Raw genomic sequence first — 24229 nt, 5'->3', positions numbered from 1 at the left:
TAAAATATTATGCATGTTATCCTGAAATGTGTTCTTTATCACTTTTTAAACTTTCTATGTGTAGAATGCTCTTTTCTTCAAATTAGAACTTATTTTAAAACTCTTTGGCGAGCACTGATACAATTGGGCTTCATAATAATAGCTACAGAAGAGGAGCTTGAAGGACTTCCCTGGTGGTCCAGTGGCTAAGACTCTGCTCCCAATGCAGGGGGCCCAGGGTTCAATTCCTGGTCAGGAATCTAGAGTCTCACATCCCACAGTTAAGAGTTCTCATGCTTTGTTTGCATGCCACAACTAAAACCCCACATCCTGCAACTAAGACTAAGCGCAAACTAAATAAATAAATAGTTAAGAAAAGAACAGGAGCTTGAACAACTAACGAAACAGAATTTGTAAAACATCGGAATTTTAAAAGTGCCAGACCAGAACAAAGACCATTTAAAATTTATTTGAATATTTAAAATGATTCTACTGAGCACTGTTGGGTCTTGACAATATAAAGATGTTGTCAAGTTTTAGTTTAGAATTTTAAACTCATGGTTTGCTTATCTTAAATTGTTTTATTTTAAAGATGCCATTTGATTATTAATAAAGTATATATAGGGGGCTTCCCTGATAGCTTAGTTGGTAAAGAATCTGCCTGCAATGTAAGAGACCTGGGTTTGATCCCTGGATTGGGAAGATCTTCTGGAGAAGGGATAGGCTACCTACTCCAGTATTCTGGCCTGGAGAATTCCATGGACTGTATAGTCCATGGGGTTGCAAAGAATTGGACACGATTGAGCGACTTTCACTTTCAAAGTATGTGTATATATATATATATATACACATATATATACACATATATGTATAATAACACACACACATATATGTATAATAACATACACAGATGAAACAAAAGAAACCCTTTTTGTAGTGCTTGGTGGCTGCATGTACATTGGGGCTCATTTTTCACTAATAATGCTCGGCTTCATCCCCTCCAGCTGGTCACAGCATATTCATTCTCGAAAATTTGTTCACTCAAAAAGCGTCTAGGTTGTACACAGTTGTTCATAGCAGCTTTGTTCATAATAACCCCAAACTGGAAACTATCCATGTGCCTTTCAGTGGGTTCAATGGGTTGAACAAACACTGGTACACCAATGACATGGAATACTACTGAGCAAAATAAAAAAAGAGTGGAATATTGATGCATGCAACTTGGATGAGCCATAAGTAAATAAATTATGCTGAATGGAAAAAAGTCAATCCCCAAAGGATCCACAGCACTCCATTTATGTAACATTCACGAGATGCCACAGTTACAGGTGAAGAACAGACTAGTAGTTTTCAGGAGTTAGGGATGGCAGATGGAGGGGGCTCTCAGGAGGTAGCATGATGTTTTGAGTTTGTTAATATGTGTGGCTACGTTACACATATGATAGAATTACATAGAGACACAGACATGCACATGAGTGTGTATAACAGATGAGAACTGAAGACACTGAATTATATTAATGACAACTCCTTGGTTTTTATATTGTACTATAATAATTGTCAGATATAAACACTGGAGGAGGCTGACTGAGGGGTACATGGTACAAGCTATACATTTTTTGGAAACTTCTGTGAATCTATAATTATTTCAAAAATAAAAATAAAAAAAATTATTTAGGACTTATCTGCACTGTCCTGGGCATTGTCTTCCTTTTTAATTTTCTGTGTATTGAATGTTTGTCCCTCCTCTGCATCTCTACTGCTGCCCTGTTTTAGATCTCCCAAGAGCATGGACTGTTGTTTTACTTATTGTACCTACAACAGTGTTTGGCAGAGAGAGAGAGAGAGAGAGAGAGAGTGTGTGTGTGTGTGTGTGTGCGTAATGAACAGAATTGCTTAGCATCCTTACATTGCCTGACCCTGGTCTGTCTTTCCACATTATCTCCCTCTGCTTCCTTCTGTATGTGAGTGCTCCAACTGGCTAACAGTTGCCTGAATATATCCTGGTTAGTTTTCTCTCCATGCTAGACATTGCCCCTTTCAGGTCTTTCTCTCACTTCTTACTTAACCTTTAGTGTTCAGACCAAGAATCATTTACTTATTCCCATTCTCTGGGCCCTCTTGAATGTGCCCTTCTGTATCACACCACTCTACTTGTGTGTATACCTCTATTGCCTCGCTTACCTTCCTTTATTTCAACAGTTTATTTAACTGTTGAATCAGGATTTGCACAGAAAACAGAAGGCACACTCAGGTGAAATCATGAAACTAACTTTATGAAGAGACTAGTCACAGAAGTCGGTGGAGGTGAGGAAATCGGCGATTGGTTATGGGAGCCCTGTGAGCACTGGAAGCTTGCAGGACAGAGTTACCATCACAGAGAAATGGCCAGAGCTTCAGGCCAAAAGAGCACCTCCCACTGGCTGAACTCAATCAGAATCCACAGAGCCAGACAATCCCAGAGATGCAGCTAATAGAGAACAATCCTTGAATTGTGGAGCAAGGCAGAGAGAGGAAGAGAATGGATCGGGGGAGACGATGGCAAATCAAAAGCAACCAATGCATGTTTTCCTTTCCATTAGATGGAATGTTCCTGAGGGCAGAACTATTTCACATTCATTCTCATTCATTTATTTATTTTTGGTTGTGCTGGATCTTTGCTGGCGCACACAGGCTTTCTCTAGTTGTGGCAAGTGGGGGCTACTCTTCATTGCGGTGCACAGGCTTCTCTTGTTGGGTAGCACAGGCTCTAGGCGTGCAGGCTTCAGAAGTTGTGGGCTCCAGAGCTTGGGCTCAGTAGTTGTGGCTCAAAGGACTAGTTGCTCTGAGGCAGGTGGAATCTTCCCAGACCAGGGACCGAACCTGTGTCCCCTGCATTGGCAGATGGATTCTTATCCACTGCACCATCAGGGGAAGCCCTCTCATTCATTCTTGGAGTTCCAGCACCTAGCACAGGGCCTGGCCCAGGAAAATCATTCAATAAATCCTTGTGGAAGTGAATTACAACTTCAGGGCATGTACTACATTTAACTTAATATTTGTAGGAAGGTAGGCAAACTGTTTACAATCTACTTTCACATGGAACTGTTTTTATACATTTTTTGATATCATATCTGACTTAGATGATAACAGCACAACCAAGACAGAATCCACTGGAAAGGTTAATTTTGGTCATCTTGCTTTGCTGAGTTCATGCAACTGAGTCTAATGCAACATGAACCTGGATATAGAAGTATCCATGTGGGGCTATCAGCATGAGACACAAAGCATGAGAACCGCAGCATATTTCAATTAGTGATGCTTGTCTAGTAATTATACAATATTGTCTCCAGATCCTGGTGCCAAATAGGCAATTATGAATAAAAGCTTACAGAGTCAGGCAAGCCAGGTACATTTTTGAGGCATGAAAAAATCCAGGTATTCTATCTAATGATATATATCAGACCATAGGGTAGGGTGACCAACTGTCCTGGTTTGCCTGTGACTGTACTGGATACAGCAAGCTCCAGGAGTTGGTGATGGATGGGGAAGCCTAGCATGCTGCAGTCCATGGGGTCGAAAAGAGTCGACACGACTGAGTGACTGAACTGAACTAAACTGTACTGGATACAGCACTGAAATCCTTTAGCCTGAGAAATCTTCTGCCTCAGGTCACCTGAGACAGTTGATCACCTTACAATTAGGGTTTATTTTAAAATGTAGAATTTTGGACTTCTCTGTTGGTCCAGTGCCTGAGACTCCATACTCCCAATGCAGGGGGCCCAGGTTTGATCCTTGGTAAGGGAACCAGATCCCATATGCTGCAACTAAGAGTTCACATGCCTCAACTTAAAAAAAAAAAAAATCCCACATGCCACAACTAAAGATCCCATGTGCTGCTACTAAGACCCAGCACAAATAAATAAACACATATTTTTAAAATTAAAAAATGTAGATTTTGATTCCTCAGGATACAGCTTAACTGAGGCTTTATTTAGAGATGATAAAGCTGTTCTAGCTCTTTGATAGTTATCTTGAGTTTTGTAAAACTTCAAATCTTCTTTGACTGGGATCTGGTAACTTTGCAGATGAATTAATTAAGAAGTCCTAAGAAAAACCCTTCACTGACAGTATTTTCTTAACCCCAAACCTTACAAACAAACTTAATCTAATTAGTTCCTCAGGTGTAAAATCAAAATGTACTCTAGTGTATTTATAGAAATAACAAGTCTGTCTTTCCACTAATTTGCTCACGTTTCTGGATATATTTCTAAACTCCTGGCCAGCTTTCTCTGCAAACTGCAAGTCCCTTGTTCAAATATTCTACAGGAGGAATATGCACCCACAATGATTGTACCAGTGGCTATTTCTAACTTTTGTATTTATTTACCAAGTGAGAAAGTGGTTGAGAACTAGTCAGGACTTTTTGCAGCAAGTCTTTATCCTCAGACTTTTGGCTGAACCGTGGAAACTCAATATGCAATAAAACTGCCTGGTTCTGGAACCAGATAAACTCCTTTTATTAGTGAGAAACTTCATATAGATACTGATTTATGTGTCCTATATGGAAGTACAAAAAAGACTTAGCCAGTGTATAGTATTTATAATTTATGAGAGATTTTCAGGAAAAAAAAAAAAAGACAAATGGATTGCCTTGAATCTTCATGGGAAAGGCTAGAGCTACTGAAGCAAATTAAGAAAAAAAAAAAAATTCAACTGGGGACTTCCCTGGAGGTCTAGTGGTTAAGGTTTTGCCTTCCAACGCAGCGGATGCAGGTTCAACGCCTGGGTGGGGAGCTAAGACCCCACATACCCTGTGGCCATAAAACCAAAACATAAAACAGAAGCAATACTGTAACAAATTCAATGAAGACTTTAAAAATGGTCCACATCAAAAAAATCTTTTAAAGACTCCAACTACTGTACATACAGTAATAACATGTGAGTGATAACAGGCCCCTTCATAGTTTGCAAATAAGAGGAATAGATAAGCTAGTCACCAAAAGTAAGACTTGCCCATGTGATGTGACATTAGGGAAATAGTTTAATGAATGATTATACTTTAAATAATTATTCATTTTTATAGCTGTGACATTATGCTAATTTTCTGATGGTGACAAAAGTGTCACTGGTATTTTTGGTGCTAAAAATAAATTACTTAAGTAATTTGGGGGGGTATATTTTAAATGAAGGAATTGTGTGGTAAGTGAATTATATCTTTTTTCCTTTCAGTTTTACTGCGATATAATTGAATACAGCACTGTGTATGTTTTAAATATACAGCATAATGGTTTGACTTACATACATCATTATTACAAGAAGTAATGATTACCATAAGAGGTTTAGTTAAAATACATCATCTCATATAGACACAAAATTAAAGATGTAGGAAAAAATTTTCCTCTTGATGAGAACTCTTAGGATTTACTCTCTTAATAGCTTTCATATATAACATAAAGCAGTGTTAATTATATTTATTATCTTGTACATTATATCCCTGTTTCCTAGGTGGCTCAGTGGTAAAGAACCCACCTGCAATGCAGGAGACAGGGGTTTGATCCCTGGGTTGGGAATATCCCCTGGAGAAGGAAATGGCAACCCACTCCAGTATTCTTGCCTGGAAAATTTCATGGACAGAGGAGCCTGGTGGGCTATGACCATGGGGTCATAGAGTTGGACATGCCTGAGTAACTGAGCACACACACACATTACATTCCTCATACTTATTTATTTTATAATTGGAAGTTTGTGCCTTTTGATGGTCTTCATCCAATCCTTCCACCCCCAACTTCACCTCTGGTACCCACAAATCTGATCTCTTTTTCTTTGAGCTTGTTTTTAAAGTTTATTTGACCTACAATGCTCTGTTACTTCGCAAATCACTGCATAGTGATTTGATCTTTCTATATATTACAAAATGACCATCACCACATCATTTAAATTACTTGAAAAAACCAACTATTTCTAAAGTTTAAAAAAATTGTTTAGGCAACTTAAGTCACTATCACTTGAAAAAACTACAAATAATGAGTTACCTTTTCTTTTTTTAATTTTTTTTTTTTTGGTGTGCTGCATGTGGGATCTTAGTTCCCTGATAGGGGATCGAACTCGCATCCCTTGCCTTAGAATCACGAAGTCTTAACCAATCCACTACCAGGGAAGTCCCAAGAGTTATCTTTTTTAAAAAAAATTTTTAATTTTTAACTGTGCTGGGCCTCTGTTGCTGCATGCGGGCCTTCTCCGACTTCGGTGAGTGGGGCCAGTCTCTAGTTGTGGCGCTCGGGCTTCTCGTCGTGGTGACTCTCTTGAGGAGCACAGGCTCTAGGGCGTGGGCTCAGTGGTTGTCGCCTAGGAACTTAGCTGCTCCACAGCATATGGAGTCTTCCTGGAGCAGGGATCGAACCCATGTCCCTGAGAGCTACCTTAACTGAGCATCTTCCACTGTGTCAGCCACCCGATTAGACATTTTGCGTAGAATTTCATTTAACTCTTTCAACCCTATGATATGAGTATTATTACCAACTCCACTTTGTAGTTAAATAAAAAGGGTAATTTGCCCAATATCACAGAACGGTGAAGGTAGAGAACGAAAATTCTGTCTTACCCAGATCTTTTTGTTCTTTCCACTATCACCCAGCAATCCCACTCCTGGGCATGCGTGCCCAGTCGTGCCCAGTCGTGCCCAGCTCTTTGCGACCCCATGGACTGTAGCTTGCCGGGCTCCTCTGTCCATGGAATTTTTCAGGCAAGAATACTGGAGTGGGTTGCCATTTCCTTCTCCAGGGGATCTTTCTAACCCAGGAATCGAACCTTCATCTCCTGCGTTCCTCGCATTGGCAGGCAGATTATTTACCACTAGCGCCACTGCATCACACAATTCCTTTAAAAACAAAACCAAAATCACTGAAAGGTGTGTAAAAACACTATTCCAGTGACTTTATTATTTTCCATCTCTCTATATAATTTCATGGGATTTTGCTAATTAAGAATGAAGTTAGGTAAGAAAACTTATAACATCTATGGTGATGCTTTTTCTGCATTGTAGACGTATTTGTACCATGAGTGCTTGCTAAATGGTACTTGCTAATTCTATTCATTTGCTAATTTGCTCATATAGCTCCATTTCTGAAAATGTTGCCAAGAGCTCTTAAAAGGGAACAATGGGCATATTTTTAAAGTTTAGTAAAATCAAAACAAGATGGGCACATGCTAAAGATTCATTGGGGATCATTTACATATATGGCATTCTAAAAAAAAAGGGGGGAGGTGCTTTTTTTTTTTAAGTGCAGAAAAAGGAATGCAACCTATTTCTTGAAAGGGCATAGGAGCGGGTCTCATATTCTCACACATGGCTTTGTTTTCAAATTCTTGAAAGTGCAGAAATTCTTTTAATTTAAAGGTGAGCCCATGGAAAATCTGGACCAGCTGTAGAAAGCTGTAGAGGAGCGCAGTGTCACAGTCACTTTTTCAATTCGTGACACCACCCCAGGAGACCTGACCCTCCCACTCAGCACTGTTCTAAATTATCAAAGATGCACGCCCCTCCCCATTGCTACAAGCGAGATGCTTCCACGGAACTGATAGTCTCATTAACTGCTCCTGCCTAATGGTTGTAAAGGGCAGAAAGGAACTCAGATAGCCCTTGAGATGCGAGGGAGGCTCCGGGCTGTCCAAGGAGGAAGGCTCAGAGCCTGTGTGTCTAAACTCAGCCGACTAGATAGTAAGGAAACAGTTGTATCTCAACCCAGCATCCCAGGGACCTGGCAGAACGTCGCGGTGACTTTCTTCAAGGTCACACAAAGTTTAAGTGATTTTTACTATCCCACATTCCGACGTGTCCTTCTCTAGTGAGTCATTTCTCATGGTGGCTCATCATTCTTTATTTATGGCATCTTTATTAGGTACCAACATCTCAGCTCTCCTAGTAATTGTGTGGCTGACTATTTTTGGAAGTTTCCCACCTCCCTGTCAGGGACTAAGGGAGTTTCATCAATGTTGAAGGGGGAGTTTGAAAATCCTGTTCTCGAATGAGACAGGTAAAAAAAAATGGCCTTATTAGGATTCCTGTTTTCAATGTCCAGGGAAAAGTCCCAGGGAGAGAAAAACAGGTAACAAAGACTTTCGTCCTCCCCTGGTGAGATCTGCACATTGAAAGTAGGCTAAGCTAGGGTAATCGGCTTAATCTGGCCATAAATAGTGTGTGCAGCTCTTCATTTCATTAACATCATTAACCAGGGCCCAGCAGGAACATGGACTGAAATCACTTGGCCCCTTCCTCCAGTGCTGAATTTACCCAGTTGTGCGTAACCCATTTACCCATAAACTGCCCAACACTGATACAGGCATGTCAGAGTGACTCTTTGGCTGCCTGGTTTTTTCCCCAGTGGTTTTGTAGGGGAGGGTTGTCTCCTGCCACCTACTTCCGCCTCCTGGCTGTTTTGATAAAGAGAAGAAATGTACTGGACAAGAGAGTTCCAGAAAAACATCTATTTCTGCTTTATTGACTATGCCAAAGCCTTTGACTGTGTGGATCACAAGAAACTGTGGAAAATTCTGAAAGAGATGGGAATACCAGACCACCTGACCTGCCTCTTGAGAAATCTGTATGCAGGTCAGGAAGCAACAGTTAGAACTGGACATGGAACAACAGACTGGTTCCAAATAGGAAAAGGAGTACGTCAAGGCTGTATATTGTCACCCTGCTTATTTAACTTCTATGCAGAGTACATCATGAGAAACGCTGGCCTGGAAGAAACACAAGCTGGAATCAAGACTGCTGGGAGAAATATCAATAACCTCGGATATGCAGATGACACCACCCTTATGGCAGAAAGTGAAGAGGAACTGAAAAGCCTCTTGATGAAAGTGAAAGTGGAGAGTGAAAAAGTTGGCTTAAAGCTCAACATTCAGAAAACAAAGATCATGGCATCCGGTCCCATCACTTCATGGGAAATAGATGGGGAAACAGTGGAAACAGTGTCAGACTTTATTTTGGGGGGCTCCAAAATCACTGCGGATGGTGACTGCAGCCATGAAATTAAAAGACGCTTACTCCTTGGAAGGAAAGTTATGACCAACCTAGATAGCATATTGAAAAGCAGAGACATTACTTTGCCAACAAAGGTCCATCTAGTCAAGGCTATGGTTTTTCCAGTGGTCATGTATGGATGTGAGAGTTGGACTGTGAAGAAGGCTGAGCACCGAAGAATTGATGCTTTTGAACTGTGGTGTTGGAGAAGACTCTTGAGAGTCCCTTGGACTGCAAGGAGATCCAACCAGTCCATTCTGAAGGAGATCAGCCCTGGGATTTCTTCGGAGGGAATGATGCTAAAGCTGAAACTCCAGTACTTTGGCCACCTCATGCGAAGAGCTGACTCATTAGAAAAGACTCTGATGCTGGGAGGGATTGGGGTCAGGAGGAGAAGGGGACGCCAGAGGATGAGATGGCTGGACGGCATCATTGACTCGATGGACTTGAATCTGAGTGAACTCCGGGAGTTTGTGATGGACAGGGAGGCCTAGCGTGCTGCAATTCATGGGGTCACAAAGAGTCAGACACGACTGAGCGACTGAACTGAACTGAGCCCAGAAGGTGGCCTGAGTTTTGCTGGCAGCTTCTGAAGCAGCTCCCAGTGTTTCCATGTCCCTGGGCAAGAACAGAGGGTGGCTTTATTTTGCCCATGCCACAGAGACCGCATGTCCACAGGGTTTGCCTGACCAGAGAGTGGGTTTCTCTGGCTCTCCATCCAGACTCAGGCAAATGTCTGCATCATAAAGGATGCTGTCCCTCACCTGCCACTCATATGCATGCACGTGCTGCCCCCTGGAGGCATCTATGCCACTAGCTGGAAACCAGACCTGTTGGCACAGAACTTTACCCTCCCCACCACCACCATCCCGCCCTTCCCCGGCCCCAGGCATGGGAAACCTAACAGGCCCCCCGGGGGCCTGTGGAAAACCAGCCGCCTACATCTGCAGTGAGCAGAGCCTATCTGGCTCCAGCTAAAGTGTTGTCAGGAAGGAATATGGGCCTACTGTGGTGGAAAGAACATCCCATTTTCCGAAAGAAGCTAGAAATGCGGATTCTTGCATGAAATCTCTGACTTTTCAAACTTGCCCACCTAACTCAGTTAAGAAAAGAAAAACAAACAAAAAACTATTCTGGTGGCAGGCCCCGTGAGTGACATATTCAATGCATTGTGCAAATTAAGAAAAAAAAAGGGTAGATAAAGCCGACTGGGGAGAAAAGAAAAAAAGCAGCCAGTCTCATGTGCCAAGTTAAAGGTACTTGTGGGCAGCTGATCCCTGTGCCAGGCGCTGGGTTTAATGAGCAGGTCTTGGCTGGTGTTCAGCCCCCAGTCGCCCGCTGGCTGCACTGGCGGGAGGTACACCCTGCACATCTGCCGGTGGCTCCTAGTAGCCAGATTCTGCCCCTGGGCCCGGGGGGGCCCAGGTTCACACGCTCCTGGTGATGCAGGAGGGAGTGATAGAACAGGGAAGCCAACAGACATGGCAAGCCTACCTGAGCTAAGGAGCCAAGAAATTGGAAAACATTTCCCCTACACTGGGTCCCAAACTTCCTCTCAGTGGTGCTGGGGGTGAATCAAGAAGCGATAGGTGCGTTTTTCTTTTTTTTTTTATTTTAAAAATTTTATTTGGACTTCCCACGTGGCACTAGTGGTAAAGAACCTGCTTGCCAATGCACAGGATGTAAGAGACACAGGTTTGATCCTTGAGTCAGGAAGATATCCCCTGGAGAAGGGCATGACAACCCACTCCAATATTCTTGTCTGGAGAATCCCATGGACAGAGGAGCCCGGGTGGGCTACACTCTATGATGGAGGGAGCAAGAGAGGGGGGAAGCCAACAGAAATGTCAAGCCTGCCCATGCTAAGGAGCCATAAAATTTAAAAATATTTCCCTACACTGGGTCCCAAACTTCCTCTCAGTGGTCCTGGGAAGGTGAACCAAGAATCAACAGGTGAGTTGATCTTTTTAAATTAAAATTTTTTTACTAATTAACTTATTTATTGGCCACACAGCATGGCATGCGGGATCTTAGCTCCCCCACCAGGGGTCAAACCTGCACCCTCCATGTTGGGAGTCAGAAGTTTTAACTGCTTGGCCACCAAGGAAGCCCTGTGCTTATTTCTGACAGTGTCTTTTAGAGGTTATTCTGCTCTATATGTGACGAAGATGTTCTCACTCATCTACTATCTCTTTTTGAGTACACTTGATTTATTATTATTTTTAACATGTTTCCTTTATTGGGTCAGATCCCTTTATAGAAATTATTTCTAACTCTGACAACATCCTGATAAGATGTTTTACAGATTAAGATACTAAGGCTCAGAGAACTAATTTCCCTCTGCCCCGCAACCCCCTACTGCCAAACCAGCTAGGAATTGGCTCTGTGCTGGACTTCAAACTTGATCTGTCTCACTAGGAAGCTATTGCTTCCTAAGACTGTGTACTTCGTTGGAGATGCCAAGGGCGTTACCCTTCCTCCCTAATGGCACCTAATCAAGCTCTGCTGTTATTCAAGTACACGAGGCATCGGAATCTCCTTCTTGGTGCCTTGTCCCTCCTCCTTTTCATTTCTTAACAAATGCAAGAACAGTTCTTCGACAAAGCAAAGGATACATCTGTGTAGTGTATAACTTTGAAAATAACAAATCACCAGATGTACATATCCCAGTGAGTGTTGTTCTTTCAAAACACTGGGTTGCCAAGGTGACTACAGACCTACTCCAGTGATGCTATCCACAGTCACCACCTTGTCTGTGCTTCTCTTTTGGAAGGACTTTCGAAGCCAGTTTACAAGCCATTCAGAGAAATTAGGCTCCTCATTTCAGTGGCACTGACGGTTTTAAACATCAAATGATAATATTCAGCTTTTCAACCACTCTGTCCATCAGATTTAAGTACAAATAACTTGAGTTTATTTCCAGAGCTTAAGTCCAGTCTCAGAGGAGTTAGATTTGCCACCTGAGAATCTTCAGAAGAATATGCTGGGAGGAGACACATACATTGGACCAGACAGGTCCTAACAAGCTGATTAAATTAAGAAATTAGGGTGGTGGGCAGGGTATAAATTTTAAGTCTAGACTTAGGAGTCATAGAGACTGGATTCAAATCTTCGGTTTACCACTTACTAGCTGAGTAACCTTGTGGAGATTACTTAATCTCTTCCTGTCTCTATTTCTGCTTTTGTAAAATGGAGATAATAATTGAACACGTAGAAGTTCCTAGAACAGTGGGTGGTACAGTGTAAGTGCTATTTAAGTGTTGGCCACTGTTAAAATCAAACCTATCACTTTTTAGCATCAACTTGAATTATAAATGTATCAGGCAAAATCCTAACAGGACACACATTTTCTATAAGTATCATCATCTACTGAAGTCACAAAACATTCTTATGTAGGATACATAAATTTCTTTGGTTGTTAAAATAAAGATACCCTTTGCCAAGTGTAAAGAGATCAAATTGCCAACATCCGCTAGATCATCGAAAAAGCAAGAGAGTTCCAGAAAAACATCTATTTCTGCTTTATTGACTACGCCAAAGCCTTTGACTGTGTGGATCACAAGAAACTGTGGAAAATTTTTAATGAGATGGGAATACCAGACCACCTGACCTGCCTCTTGAGAAACCTATATACAGGTCAGGAAGCAATAGTTAGAACTGGACATGGAACAACAGACTGGTTCCAAATAGGAAAAGGAGTACATCAAGGCTGTATATTGTCACCCTGCTTATTTAACTTATATGCAGAGTACATCATGAGAAACGCTGGCCTGGAAGAAGCACAAGCTGGAATCAAGAGCCGGGAGAAATATCAATAACCTCAGATAAGCAGATGATACCACCCTTATGGCAGAAAGTGAAGAGGAACTCAAAAGCCTCTTGATGAAGGTGAAAGAGGAGAGTGAAAAAGTTGGCTTAAAACTCAACATTCAGAAAACAAAGATCATGGCATCTGGTCCCATCACTTCATGGGAAATAGATGAGGAAACAGTAGAAACAGTGTCAGACTTTATTTTTGGGGGCTCCAAAATCACTGCAGATGGTGATTGCAGCCATGAAATTAAAAGACGCTTACTCCTTGGAAGGAAAGTTATGACCAACCTAGATAGCATATTAAAAACCAGAGATATTACTTTGCCAACAAAGGTCCATCTAGTCAAGGCTATGATTTTTCCAGTGGTCATGTATGGATGTGAGAGTTGGACTGTGAAGAAAGCTGAGTGCCAAAGATTGATGCTTTTGAACTGTGGTGTTGGAGAAGACTCTTGAGAGTCCCTTGGACTGCAAGGAGATCCAACCAGTCCATCCTGAAGGAGATCAGCCCTGGGTGTTCATTGGAAGGACTGATGCTGAAGCTGAAACTCCAATACTTTGGCCACCTCATGCAAAGAGTTGACTCATTGGAAAGGACCCTGATGCTGGGAGGGATTGGGGGCAGGAGAAGGGGACGACAGAGGATGAGATGGCTGGATGGCATCACCGACTCAAAGCACATGAGTTTGGGTGAACTCTGGGAGTTGGTGATGGACAGGGAGGCCTGGCATGCTGTGATTCATGGGGTCGCAAAGAGTTGGACATGACTGAGTGACTGAACTGAACTCAAAGTTTCTTTATCTAAAAACATTCCGTTTCAGATGTAATCTGGAAAAAAACCTGAACACTATGCTGTACTCCTGAAACTAACACAATATTATAAATCAACTCTACTTCAATAAAAATGAATAGATACCTTCCATTTCATTTTACATCCAAGAAACCCATATGAAAATGGAGATGCCTGGAAGGCATTGCAACATCGATAGCTTGAAATACATGTGGCATCCTGGCAAAATATCCTGGTAAAATATTCCTCCAACCCTAAGCTCCACACCTTTGCAACAGGAACATAATCTTTGTGCAGTGCAGTCCATTTTGCGCAGCTCTGATTGTTGAAAAGTCTTCCTGGTACTAAATTTAAATCTCTTTCCCTTACCATTCCCTCTCTCTGAAACCCCTCAGAGCCCAGGGGAAAAAGTCCTATTTTCTTTGGAGGTCCTATTCTTTGAGAATATTTTCTTTTCAGGAGCAACAGCCTTAGTTCTTTTATGCCATTTCTCTTAGGATGTGGTTTTGTATCCCCTCACCATATTTATCCCACTGATATCAATAGGCCTTGATTCCTTCAATTCCTTTTTTTAAAAAAATGTAGTTGTTTGTCCATGCATGTATTATCTCTTCTAAGAAAATTTTATTTGGCTACACCACTTAGTTGCAGCATGAGGTAACTTCTATGTGGATCTAGTTCCCTGACCAGGGATTGAACCCAGGCCCCCTACATTGGGAGCTCGGAGTCTCAACCAATGGACCACCAGGGAAGTCCCCTCTTCGATTCCTTTTAAGATGTGATTCCCAGAAGTGAGCATAGTCCTCCAGACCATAGAGATGTCTCCCTCCTCATCAGGCGAATCACACTTTTATGAATGTAGCCCGGGAACACATTCATTTTTATCTTAGTTTAGTCCTTATTTTGATAGCGTAGTACCAAAAGAAAAGAACTGAGGACCCAGAATCCTATATCAATGAAGTCATTCTCAGAGGGGGGGAAAGAAAGAGAGAATTTGTCATTAGCAGATCTACACTAAAAGTATGGGCCTAAATAAACTGATTAAAAGATAGACATTGATAAGGTAGATTGAAAACCAGATGCAGTCTACAAGAAATTCAATCCAAATATAATTGTATAGGCACATTGAAAGTAAAAGGATAGAAAATGATATATATTGCAAACAGTAATCAAAGGAAGCAGAAGTGGTAAATTTATATCAGATAAAATAGACTTCAGAGCTCATAAAACTATTAGAGCCTGGGAGAAAGATTATATGATAGTAAAAGAGTCAATCCACTGAGAAGTCACAGCAATCGTACATGTCTATGCACCAAACAACAGAGCAGCGAAATACATGAGGCAAAAACTAACAGAGCTGAAAGGAGAAATGGACAGATCCACAATCATAATAGGAGACTTCACTGTCCCAACAAACTGTCAGAATAACTGGACAGAAAATCATCAGGGTTGTAGAAAAACTCAACACCACCAACCACCAAATTAATGATCATTTAAATAATAGATATGCTAAGGGCACTAATGGAAAAAGTGGACATTATGAAAGAACAGATGTGTATGTGAGCAGGAAAATAGAAACCCTAGGAAAGAGTCAAAAGGAAATTCTAGAAATAAACACTGATACAGAAATGAAGAATGCCTTTTTTGGGGGCTCATTAATAACACTTACAGAGCCATGGGAAGAATCAGTAAGCTTGAAGATATTCAATAGAAACACCTAAAACTGAAATGTAAAGGGGAGAAAGAACGAAAAAGATCAGAATGTGTAAGAACTGTGGGACAATTATGAAGGGAATAACGTATGTACGTATAAAGGGATTACCAAAAGAAAAAGAGAGAGAGAGAAAGGAAAGGAAGAAATATTGAAAGTGATAATGAATGACAACTTCCCAAAATTAATGACAGAAACCACAGGTTCAGGAATCTCAAACAACACCAGAAATCTACATGTGATTATCAAGCTGTAGAAGTGGTGATCCTTTTGTAATATATAGAAATATCGAGTCACTATGCTGTACACCTGGAAAAAACATAGCGTTGGGCTTCCCTGGTGGCTCAGTGGTAAAGAATCCGCCTGTCAATGCAGGAGACATGGGTTCAGTCCCTGAGTTGGGAAGATCCCACATGCTGTGGAGCAACTAAGCCCCTGCACCACAACTACTGGGCCTGTGCTCTAGAGCCCGAGAGGCACAACTACTGGAGCGTGTGTGCCCTGGAGCCCGTGGAGCCCGCGCTCCACAAGAAAAGTCACCGCAACGAGAAGCCCGCACATCACAACCAGAGCAGCCCCGACTCCACACAACTAGAGAAAAGACCACACAGCAACGAAGACCCAGCACAGCCAAAAATAAACACATCAATAATTTTTTTTTATGTCATGTTGTGGGTCAATATACTTTAGTGAATAAATACACAAGTGAATGAATAAATACACAAGTGAATGAATGAAGTACCATACTATGTTACTATAAATGATAAAATAGGATGTATTTTCAGACTCTATTTTTGAAACATGTAATCTCCTTTATATCTTTAAACATACATATCAGCTGAACACCATGGTACTTTAAATGCTTGCTATTTAGTTTAAAAATGTCCAAGTATTTCTTAATATCTAGTAAACTTAAGTTATGAACCTGTAAGGAAATGGCATGTGCCAATGACATTACAATTAAAGTCTTTCGTTATCAAATTAAAAGAAAAAAACTGCAGAAAATCACCAACAAATTCCCCAAACAGGCCAGAGGTGGGTGGGCAAAAGACTTTATATGTAGGAAAACATAGATAAGAATTACACAGACTTCTCTTTAGAAACCATGCAAGCAAAAAGAAAGTGGAATGAAATATTTAAAGTGTTGAAAGTTAAAAAAAAAAAAAAAACCACCACTAACTTGGAATGGTGGTTTTGATAAAGTAATCCTTCAGAAAGTGAAAGTGTTAGTCGCTCAGTCTTATCCAACTCTTGAGACCCCATGGACTGTAGCCCACCAGGCTCCTCTGTTCATGGAATTCTCCAGGCAAGAATACTGGAGTGGGTTGCCATTCCCTTCTCCAGGGGATCTTCCCAACCCAGGGATGGAACCTGGGTCTCCTGCATTACAGGCAGATTCTTTACCAACTGAGCCATCAGGGAAGCTCTCAATCCTTCAGAAGTAGAGGAGAAATAAAGATTTTTCTCAGATAGGCAAAATACCACCAATAGGCCGTCTTTGTAGGAAAGAAGTTCTCCAAGAGAGAACAAAAATGATTTAAGTCATGCGGAGAGGGCAGAGGTCTAGGGGAGTTCTCACCACCATGAGTAACTACTCCTGGTCATCAGGAGGGTGCAGAGGGGTGGGCAGAACATGGGGACAGTATGCTTGGCACACAGGTGACACACTTGAATGTCTTTTGGGGCCCCTGTGCTCAATTTTGAGGACAGGGAGATGTGTGCAGCAGCCAGAGCCTGAAACTGGGGGCTCAGACTCCTCAGGGATGAGGAACTGGCTCCTCCCATTAGGCAACTCACCAGGTCACAGAGGTGCTGAGGGTGAGGGGAGTCGAGACTGGGTCATCAGGGAGAGTAATGACCACTGCTTGTGGCCTCAAGATCAGCCACTGTGATAGGGGCTGTAGTTCCTCCCTCCAGATTTCCTTTTGTAAGTTTCCCTCAGGAAGCGAGATCTAAGTGGTGGGAGGTGTGAGGCCCTGCCCACACCTCCCTCAGGCCTGTCCCTCAGAACTGAATTCATCCCCAAGGAGCTAGGAGTCTTAACAGCTAAGAGTTTGCAACTGACTTCTCTCTCCCAGGGACTGATTGCCCTTGGTTGAGGACATCCACCTTGCTCGAGGTCATACCGCCTTTTCTAGGGACAGCTCAGGTCCAGTGACTGTCAATCAATGACAAGTTTTCAAGGCTCAACTTCCTTGTTGCAATTTGGATCATCTGCAGAGTCATCTTTGCTCCAGAGTTCCTCGGGAGACCTTTGTTATAACCACATCATAGCTCAATTTCTCCCTCTGCCGGGTCTTAGTTTCTTTTCCCCTCACCCAAGTGATCCAGAGAACACACTAAAATAAACTCTTCCCTGGTGGCTCAGATGGTAAAGAATCCGCCTGCAGTGCGGGAGATGTGGGTTTGATCCCTGGGTGGGGAAGACCCTCTGAAGGAGGACATAGCAGCCCACTCCAGTATTCTTGCCTGGAGAATCCCCATGGACAGAGGATCCTGGCAGACTACAGTCCATTGGGTAGCAAAGAGTTGGACATGACTGGGCATCTAAGCACACACAAACCTCCGAGTCGGCTTCCTGTAGAAACCAACCTGCAACAATTTAAAGAGTTGGACCAATCCCATCCTCAATCTTCTCATCTTAAACACAACTAGGATGCCTTTAGGGGAAAAAAATCCCTTTACTGTCCTCTGCCCATCTAGGGCATTAGCTTTCACGACAGCAATACAAACTTGATACTCTCATATTTTCATCCTTGGCCCAAATGGTCTGCTTTTCACCTGTTACATTCAACTTTTGAAAGCAAGGACTTATCAATGAGCTGCCTACATAATTTCTTTAAAAAAATTTTTTTTTTATTTGGTATGAGGCAAAGTCTTAGTTCCAGCTCATGGGATCTTTAGATGGGGCATGTGGGATCTAGTTTCTGACCAGGGATTGAACCCCTGCTCCCTGCATTGGGAGCACAGTCTTAGCCACTGGACCACAGGGAAGTCCCACCCATAGTGTTTAAACAAATATCAGGGCACTCTGAGACCTAAGCCAGTTAATACGTAAAATTATCTATTATAAAGGATAAGAGTACTTTTACCACCAAGGAAGTCCCCCTACACAGTCTCTTTGGTATACTTCCTGCTTCTTTCCTGGGATCATTTGTAATAACCCAGTGAAAACTACTTTCTTAGTTCTTCCCAACATTTATAGCTGTGTTTGCTGCTGCTACTGCTGCTGCTGCTAAGTTACTTCAGTCGTGTCCAACTCTGTGCAACCCCATAGACGGCTGCCCACCAGGCTCCCCCATCCCTGGGATTCTCCAGGCAAGAATACTGGAGTGGGTTGCCATTTCCTTCTCCAATGCATGAAGGTGAAAAGAGAAAGTGAAGTCGCTCAGTCATGTCTGACTCTTAGCGACCCCATGGACTTCAGCCTACCAGGCTCCTCCGTCCATGGGATTTTCCAGGCAAGAGTACTGGAGTGGGGTGCCATTGCCTTCTCCATAGCTGTGTTTACTCATCTGCAAAAAGGTGTTTATAAATTTTCGTTGAATTGGGTTCTGTTTGTATAAAGACTGGGATATGTCTGACCCAGCCAGACATGTATGACTTACTTCTCTTAAAATTCAAATGTTGGGATTTCCTTGGTGATCCCATGGGTAAGACTCCACACTTCCAATGCAGGGGGCTTGGGTTCTATCCCTGGTCAGGGAACTAGATCTCACATGCTGCAATGTGAGACCCAGTGCAGCCAAAATAAGTAAATATTTTAAAAATTCAAATGTCAATGTAGTTGTCTCCCTATCTCAACTTTACCCTCCATCCCCCAGAATATGAGCCTACTGAGAAGCAAGACTAATAATAGTCCATTGAGAGGTTCTTCCTTAGCAGTGAATGGGGCTCAGAAATATTCAGAAATAAGGAGCCCCCTTCCTGTGTGTGCTTCCCTCATGGCTCAGATGGTAAAGAATCTGCCTGCAATACAGGAGACCCAGGTTCGATTCCTGAGTTGGGAGGATCCCCTGAAGACGGGAATGGCTACCCACTCCAGTATTCTTGCCTGGAGAATTCCATGGACAGAGGAGCCTGGCGGGCTACAGTCCATGGGGTCGCAAAGAGTCAGACACAACACAGTGACTACGACTACTACTATTCCTACTTCCTGTGTGTGGGATGGACTGTGTCCTTATGCCGACCCTTGAAGTCCTAGGCTACAGCCTCCACAGTTAACCCCACGGTGTTCGAGCAGCCTGATTACTGGGCTTCAGCCCCAGTTCCTGGTTTTCACTTCTATCCTCTGCTGGGCCGGGAGCCAAGACTGAACCCAGTCCAGCTGGCTGAAACTCTGACCCTTTCTCCTAGTTTCTGCCAACTTTGTTTCTGGTTTTTCTACCTTGATCCATATGTACTTCTTTGGGCCAAGACTCTGGTCAGCGGGATGCCAGGAACTCTTATTTCCCAGAATGCCACAATCCTCCCCTTACCCTCAGACCAGGCCCCTCCCACTGATGCTTGACCCAAGCTGAACCTGAATCCCCTCCAACTGCACCTGAATCCACACGAAGACCTTGAACCTGAACTGTTAGCATCTGCAGTCTGGGTGAGTTTCCCTGCCCTGTGCCAGCTACCTCAGCAAAATCCTTTCTCACAGTAAATGCCCACATACCCATCACTTCAGCCAGTCCTGCTGCTCTGACAAATTAGTCCCTGTTAATGAGAATTAAACCCAGAGTAGTAGTTTTCCTGATTACATTAACAGCCCTCTGAAGGGTAAAATTGCTGGCAAAGCATGTGAAAATTTTTCCAGAATTTCAGCATTTATTTTAATGGGACTTTGTATGAAGGTTTAATTTAGGTTGTCACCAAAATATCCTGCTTGTTTTGGTAGTTTCATTGCCTATTATCAAAACATTTGTCCTCTATCTCAGCAGATTATAGTATTTTCCCATGGTTATATTATTTAACTTCTAACTTCATATTTGCAGATGTTCAAAAGGGTAGGTATCTTACTTCAAAACAAGAAAGGTTTAATTTATAACAGAGGACAAGTAGTATTAATGCAAACACAAGTCACAATGAATAGTTTCTTGGGATCATAACATAAATACTTATATGCCAGACTTTAGGGAATCAACTATATACCACAAGAGAGGAGATTAAGTATCAGGAAACAAGACGTTCTAAGAATTAGAAGGTAGGCAGTGGCTTCTAATAAAGCGGTAATGAAATGACTAAAGTTATAGTATAGTTGGTCTAATAACTGAAACACTATCTTTTCAAAGACAGATTAGTTCAACGTGTATTATAGTTTTTTTAACTACTTCCTAAGCTCAGATCTTACATTTGCAAACATTTACACAAAGTCATTAGTAGCTTAATCTCTTAAGCAATCATACTTTGCTTGGGCCAATAGTAAATTTTCTTTTTATTCTGTAGCCCAAGAATACGTCGTGGCCCTGGATAATCCATAGTAGGTAAGGTACACACAAATCAAGAGTCTATGCCTGTGATGAAGCCAGAGGATAATTTAAGTTGCACCATTTACCACTAGCCAAAGACAAGTGTATCTTTTGGAACAATACCTTTTCTGAGCCCATAAGTGGCTGCACTGTTTTCCTTCAAACCAGTCAGTTAAGTGAGAATCAATGGCTGGATGGCCTGTTGGTGACTTCACCTCATCTTGTGAGAACAACTTAAATGTAAGCAATAATACAGGAAGCAAGATAAATTTAAGAATACCAAAGAAACAACAAGGGAACCACAATGCTAATTGTCTCAAGAAGCCACCTCACCTTCAGTTTAAAGGGTGTCCACCAGTGCAAGGCAAATGGTGCCTGAAGAGAAGTTTCAGGACCCTTGATTCAACCCAGGTCCGCTCTTGGGAATGAAAACCAAAACTCAACGCTAAAAGCATTTGAAAATTCTATAATTGAGCTAGAGATTTGGAAATAGAACTATCTAGACAAACTGGGGTTAAGAGGAGAGATGGCTGGAGGTTTCACAAATCGAGAAGCAGGGAAGTCAGCCAATTACTCAATTTCCCTACACATGCTTTCGGGAGGGAACTCAATAGAGGTTGGTCTTTTTCATGATGCGAAGAAACTCATCCTCGTTCACTTCGCCGTCTCCATCTCGGTCAGCTTCGTCAATCATTTCCTGGAGCTCTTCATCTGTGAGGTTTTCTCCCAACTCTTTGGCCACACGCTTCAGGTTTTTGAAAGAGATTTTCCCGGTCTCGTCATCATCAAAGAGCCTGAACGCCTTCAGGATTTCTTCCTTGGTGTCTTTCTCAGCCATCTTCTGAGTCATCACGGCCAAGAAGTCGTTGAAGCTGATCTTCCCCGTGCCTTCTTTGTCCACGTCGGCGATCATCCTCTTCATCTCCTCCTTCCTGGGTTCAAAGCCCAGCGCCCTCATGGCCACTTTGAGCTCCTTCACGTCGATGGTGCCGCTGCCGTCGGCATCGAAGAGGTCGAACGCTTCGCGAACTTCTTGCTTTTGCTCTTCAGTGAGCTCGGGCTTAGGCCCCACCTTTCTTTTCTGGCTGGTGGAGGCCACGGTGGGCTTCCTGTAGCTGGAAGCCATCCTGCGGCGACGGCGGCGGTTGGTCCTTAACGCTTGTGTTCACCGCGCTGGCGCTCGGGCACTCCTGCCAGGAACACGGGCTCAGGGCCTCGGCTCAAGCCTTCCCAACTGCGTTCCTTGTGGTACCCAGGGGACCCTGCTCGCTAAGCCCACCCCATCTGCCAGAGCTGACATACGTTACAGTCACAGTTCCCTCGGTTATTACCCACTTTCCTCGAGCTGAGACCCGAGCCGGCAAGAACTGCCTGTAACCACGTGGTCTCCTCAAACGTGCTGGCAGTTGCTCTTTCCAGGCCATTTGTCAGCATTCACAGGACTAGGTTTGTAGGCTTATTTGTAGGTTTTTCCCTCTTTCCTTTTCCATACAAATTAAAAAACAAACAAAATACACCAAAACAAACAAACAAAAAGCCACCCACTTGGTCTGAGGGTACATTTAGGATACTCAGGATTGAGTTTGATCCCTTGGCATAAAATGTGCGGGAAGAAAGAGAATATTAAAAGTCACACTGCAAATTCAAGTCGATGTAAATGGAAAACAGATAAGATGGAAAAAGTTATGTAGAAAATTTGTAGGACTTTGTCTACTGACATTACACTCAACAATAATAAAAACATCACTAGCTTATTTGGCATATGCTGAAATATGAAATGCAATATCCGAATAGAAGACTTACTTTCAGTGTTTCAATTCTAAGGGCTCGGTATAATTGCGCTTGAATAACAATCATTATTCTATTCAGGAGGCTTTGATTTGGAGAGAGGGGAGCAGCAAGCCTGCTTTCTGGTATTTTTTTTTTAAAGAAACTCTGGCAGCATATTACTCTCACTGTTGTCATCCAGTCGAGGCTGTGCTGAAACCCACACTCTGCTCGGGCACTGGACACAGGAGGAGGTCATGCAGAGTGTGTTGGGCCTCAACATTGCCTCCTGAGAACAAAGGGTGAGAGGAAAATGGATGCTTTGCAGGTGAAAAGAAAGAGCAAATTCATCAAGTAAGCCCGTAAGGGAACTGTGTTTAAAACCGTTCTGTAGGCCTAGGACTCAGTCATTTTTGTCTGATCCAAGTCTGGACATCTTCAGGGTTTCTCCATCACATAAATTTAAAAATGAGTGTTTCTTTCTAAATAATTAGAAACAGTTCAAATAAACTATTACTGCTTTTGGTGGTTAAAAAAAGAATTGCTCTGTATGTCTTTAAATAGTTAAAAAAACAGAAAATGGACAATTTTAGCATTCTTTTTATTTTAAAAAAATCCCTCAGTTTATCACTATTTGATCAGTGATAAGAAAGGGCACTTTCAAGTGTTTTAATTGAAGAGTTTTTGTATCTTCAGCATCTAGAACAGTGCTTGACATATATTAAGTAGAGCAATAAATATTGCTGAGTTAAATGAATGGCATTAATGTTGGGCTTAAAGTATTTCTTTTTTTAAAAAAAATACTTCTGAATTGTCAAAATGAAACAAACAAAAAACCGCAAAGATTAAATTATGCTAACAGAGTTTTACAAATTGTTTTTTAAATTACTGATCAGATATTGTTTTACATGACATGTTTAACTAGCCAGATCTCACTACCTGCCCCAGTCGATATGTGACATGATGGACAGAGGGCCTGGGTACAGGGTTTCCAAAGGTCCAGGCAAAATACCTGGGATGTTCCTCCCAATATCCCCACCTCCAGCAGATGTTGTCACAGGTGGCGTCAACTCAAAATAGACTTTGGCAGGGGCAGACACTGCCACTGCTCATCCTCCAACCCAGAAAATCCTCCTATTTTCTTTACCAGGTCCGAAAGCCCGGGATCTTATCCCAAACCTTATTATTTCTGTGACCTTGAGAAAGCCACTTAACCTCCCAGCCTCAGCTGAGACATCCGCAAAATAGGCATAATTATAGAGCTTCCTACTAGGCGCCTGCGAGTGTTGAAGGAACTACGCCATGGGCAGTTACTATAGGGAGCTATCCAGGGGCCATCCTGGGCTGGGTGACTATTAGTTGAATGTGAATTCCTCCAAGACCTTGTGCATTTCTTTTGACACCCACTCTTCTGCCCAAATTCAAGCCAAGCTATGATGTGTTGGAAAAAACTGAGGGATAGAAGCTGCTTTATATAGAGCTACATTTGGGCCAAGCTGAGCTCAAAGCAAAACAGTTGTCATAGTTTCCAGATGTGTGGGATCAGCGGTCACAACCAAAGGCCACCAAGAGTTCCCTTCGCAGAAAACAGCGCGCTTGGCCAAAGTCAGCTCTTGGTGGGGAGTTACTTTATGTTCGTTGTCAGCAATCTGGTTTTAAAAAAGAAGGGAAAAAAAATAAAAATAAAAAAGAAGGGAACCTTACACTCAGTG

General features: G+C 42.4%; 2 protein-coding genes across 2 annotated transcripts in view; one reads left to right on the top strand and one right to left on the bottom strand.

The window, feature by feature from the left end:
• Nucleotides 1-24229, top strand: part of ENOSF1 (enolase superfamily member 1) — a 275679-nt gene that overhangs the window by 76404 nt on the left and 175046 nt on the right. The window lies entirely within an intron of this gene.
• On the bottom strand, nucleotides 21201-22078 carry CETN1 (centrin 1). The gene has a single exon (XM_061399803.1). It carries the CDS (start codon nucleotides 21874-21876, stop codon nucleotides 21358-21360), a length of 519 nt encoding a protein of 172 aa, XP_061255787.1. The 5' UTR covers nucleotides 21877-22078; the 3' UTR covers nucleotides 21201-21357.

Source organism: Bos javanicus, chromosome 24 (genome assembly GCF_032452875.1).
Source record: "Bos javanicus breed banteng chromosome 24, ARS-OSU_banteng_1.0, whole genome shotgun sequence".
Classification (NCBI taxonomy): Eukaryota; Metazoa; Chordata; class Mammalia; order Artiodactyla; family Bovidae; genus Bos; species Bos javanicus.
This window is presented reverse-complemented; position numbering and strand designations above follow the sequence as displayed.

Excerpts from the sequence above, each read along its gene's own strand:
- CETN1 (XM_061399803.1), bottom strand. The coding sequence starts at position 21,876 with ATGGCTTCCAGCTACAGGAAGCCCACCGTGGCCTCCACCAGCCAGAAA.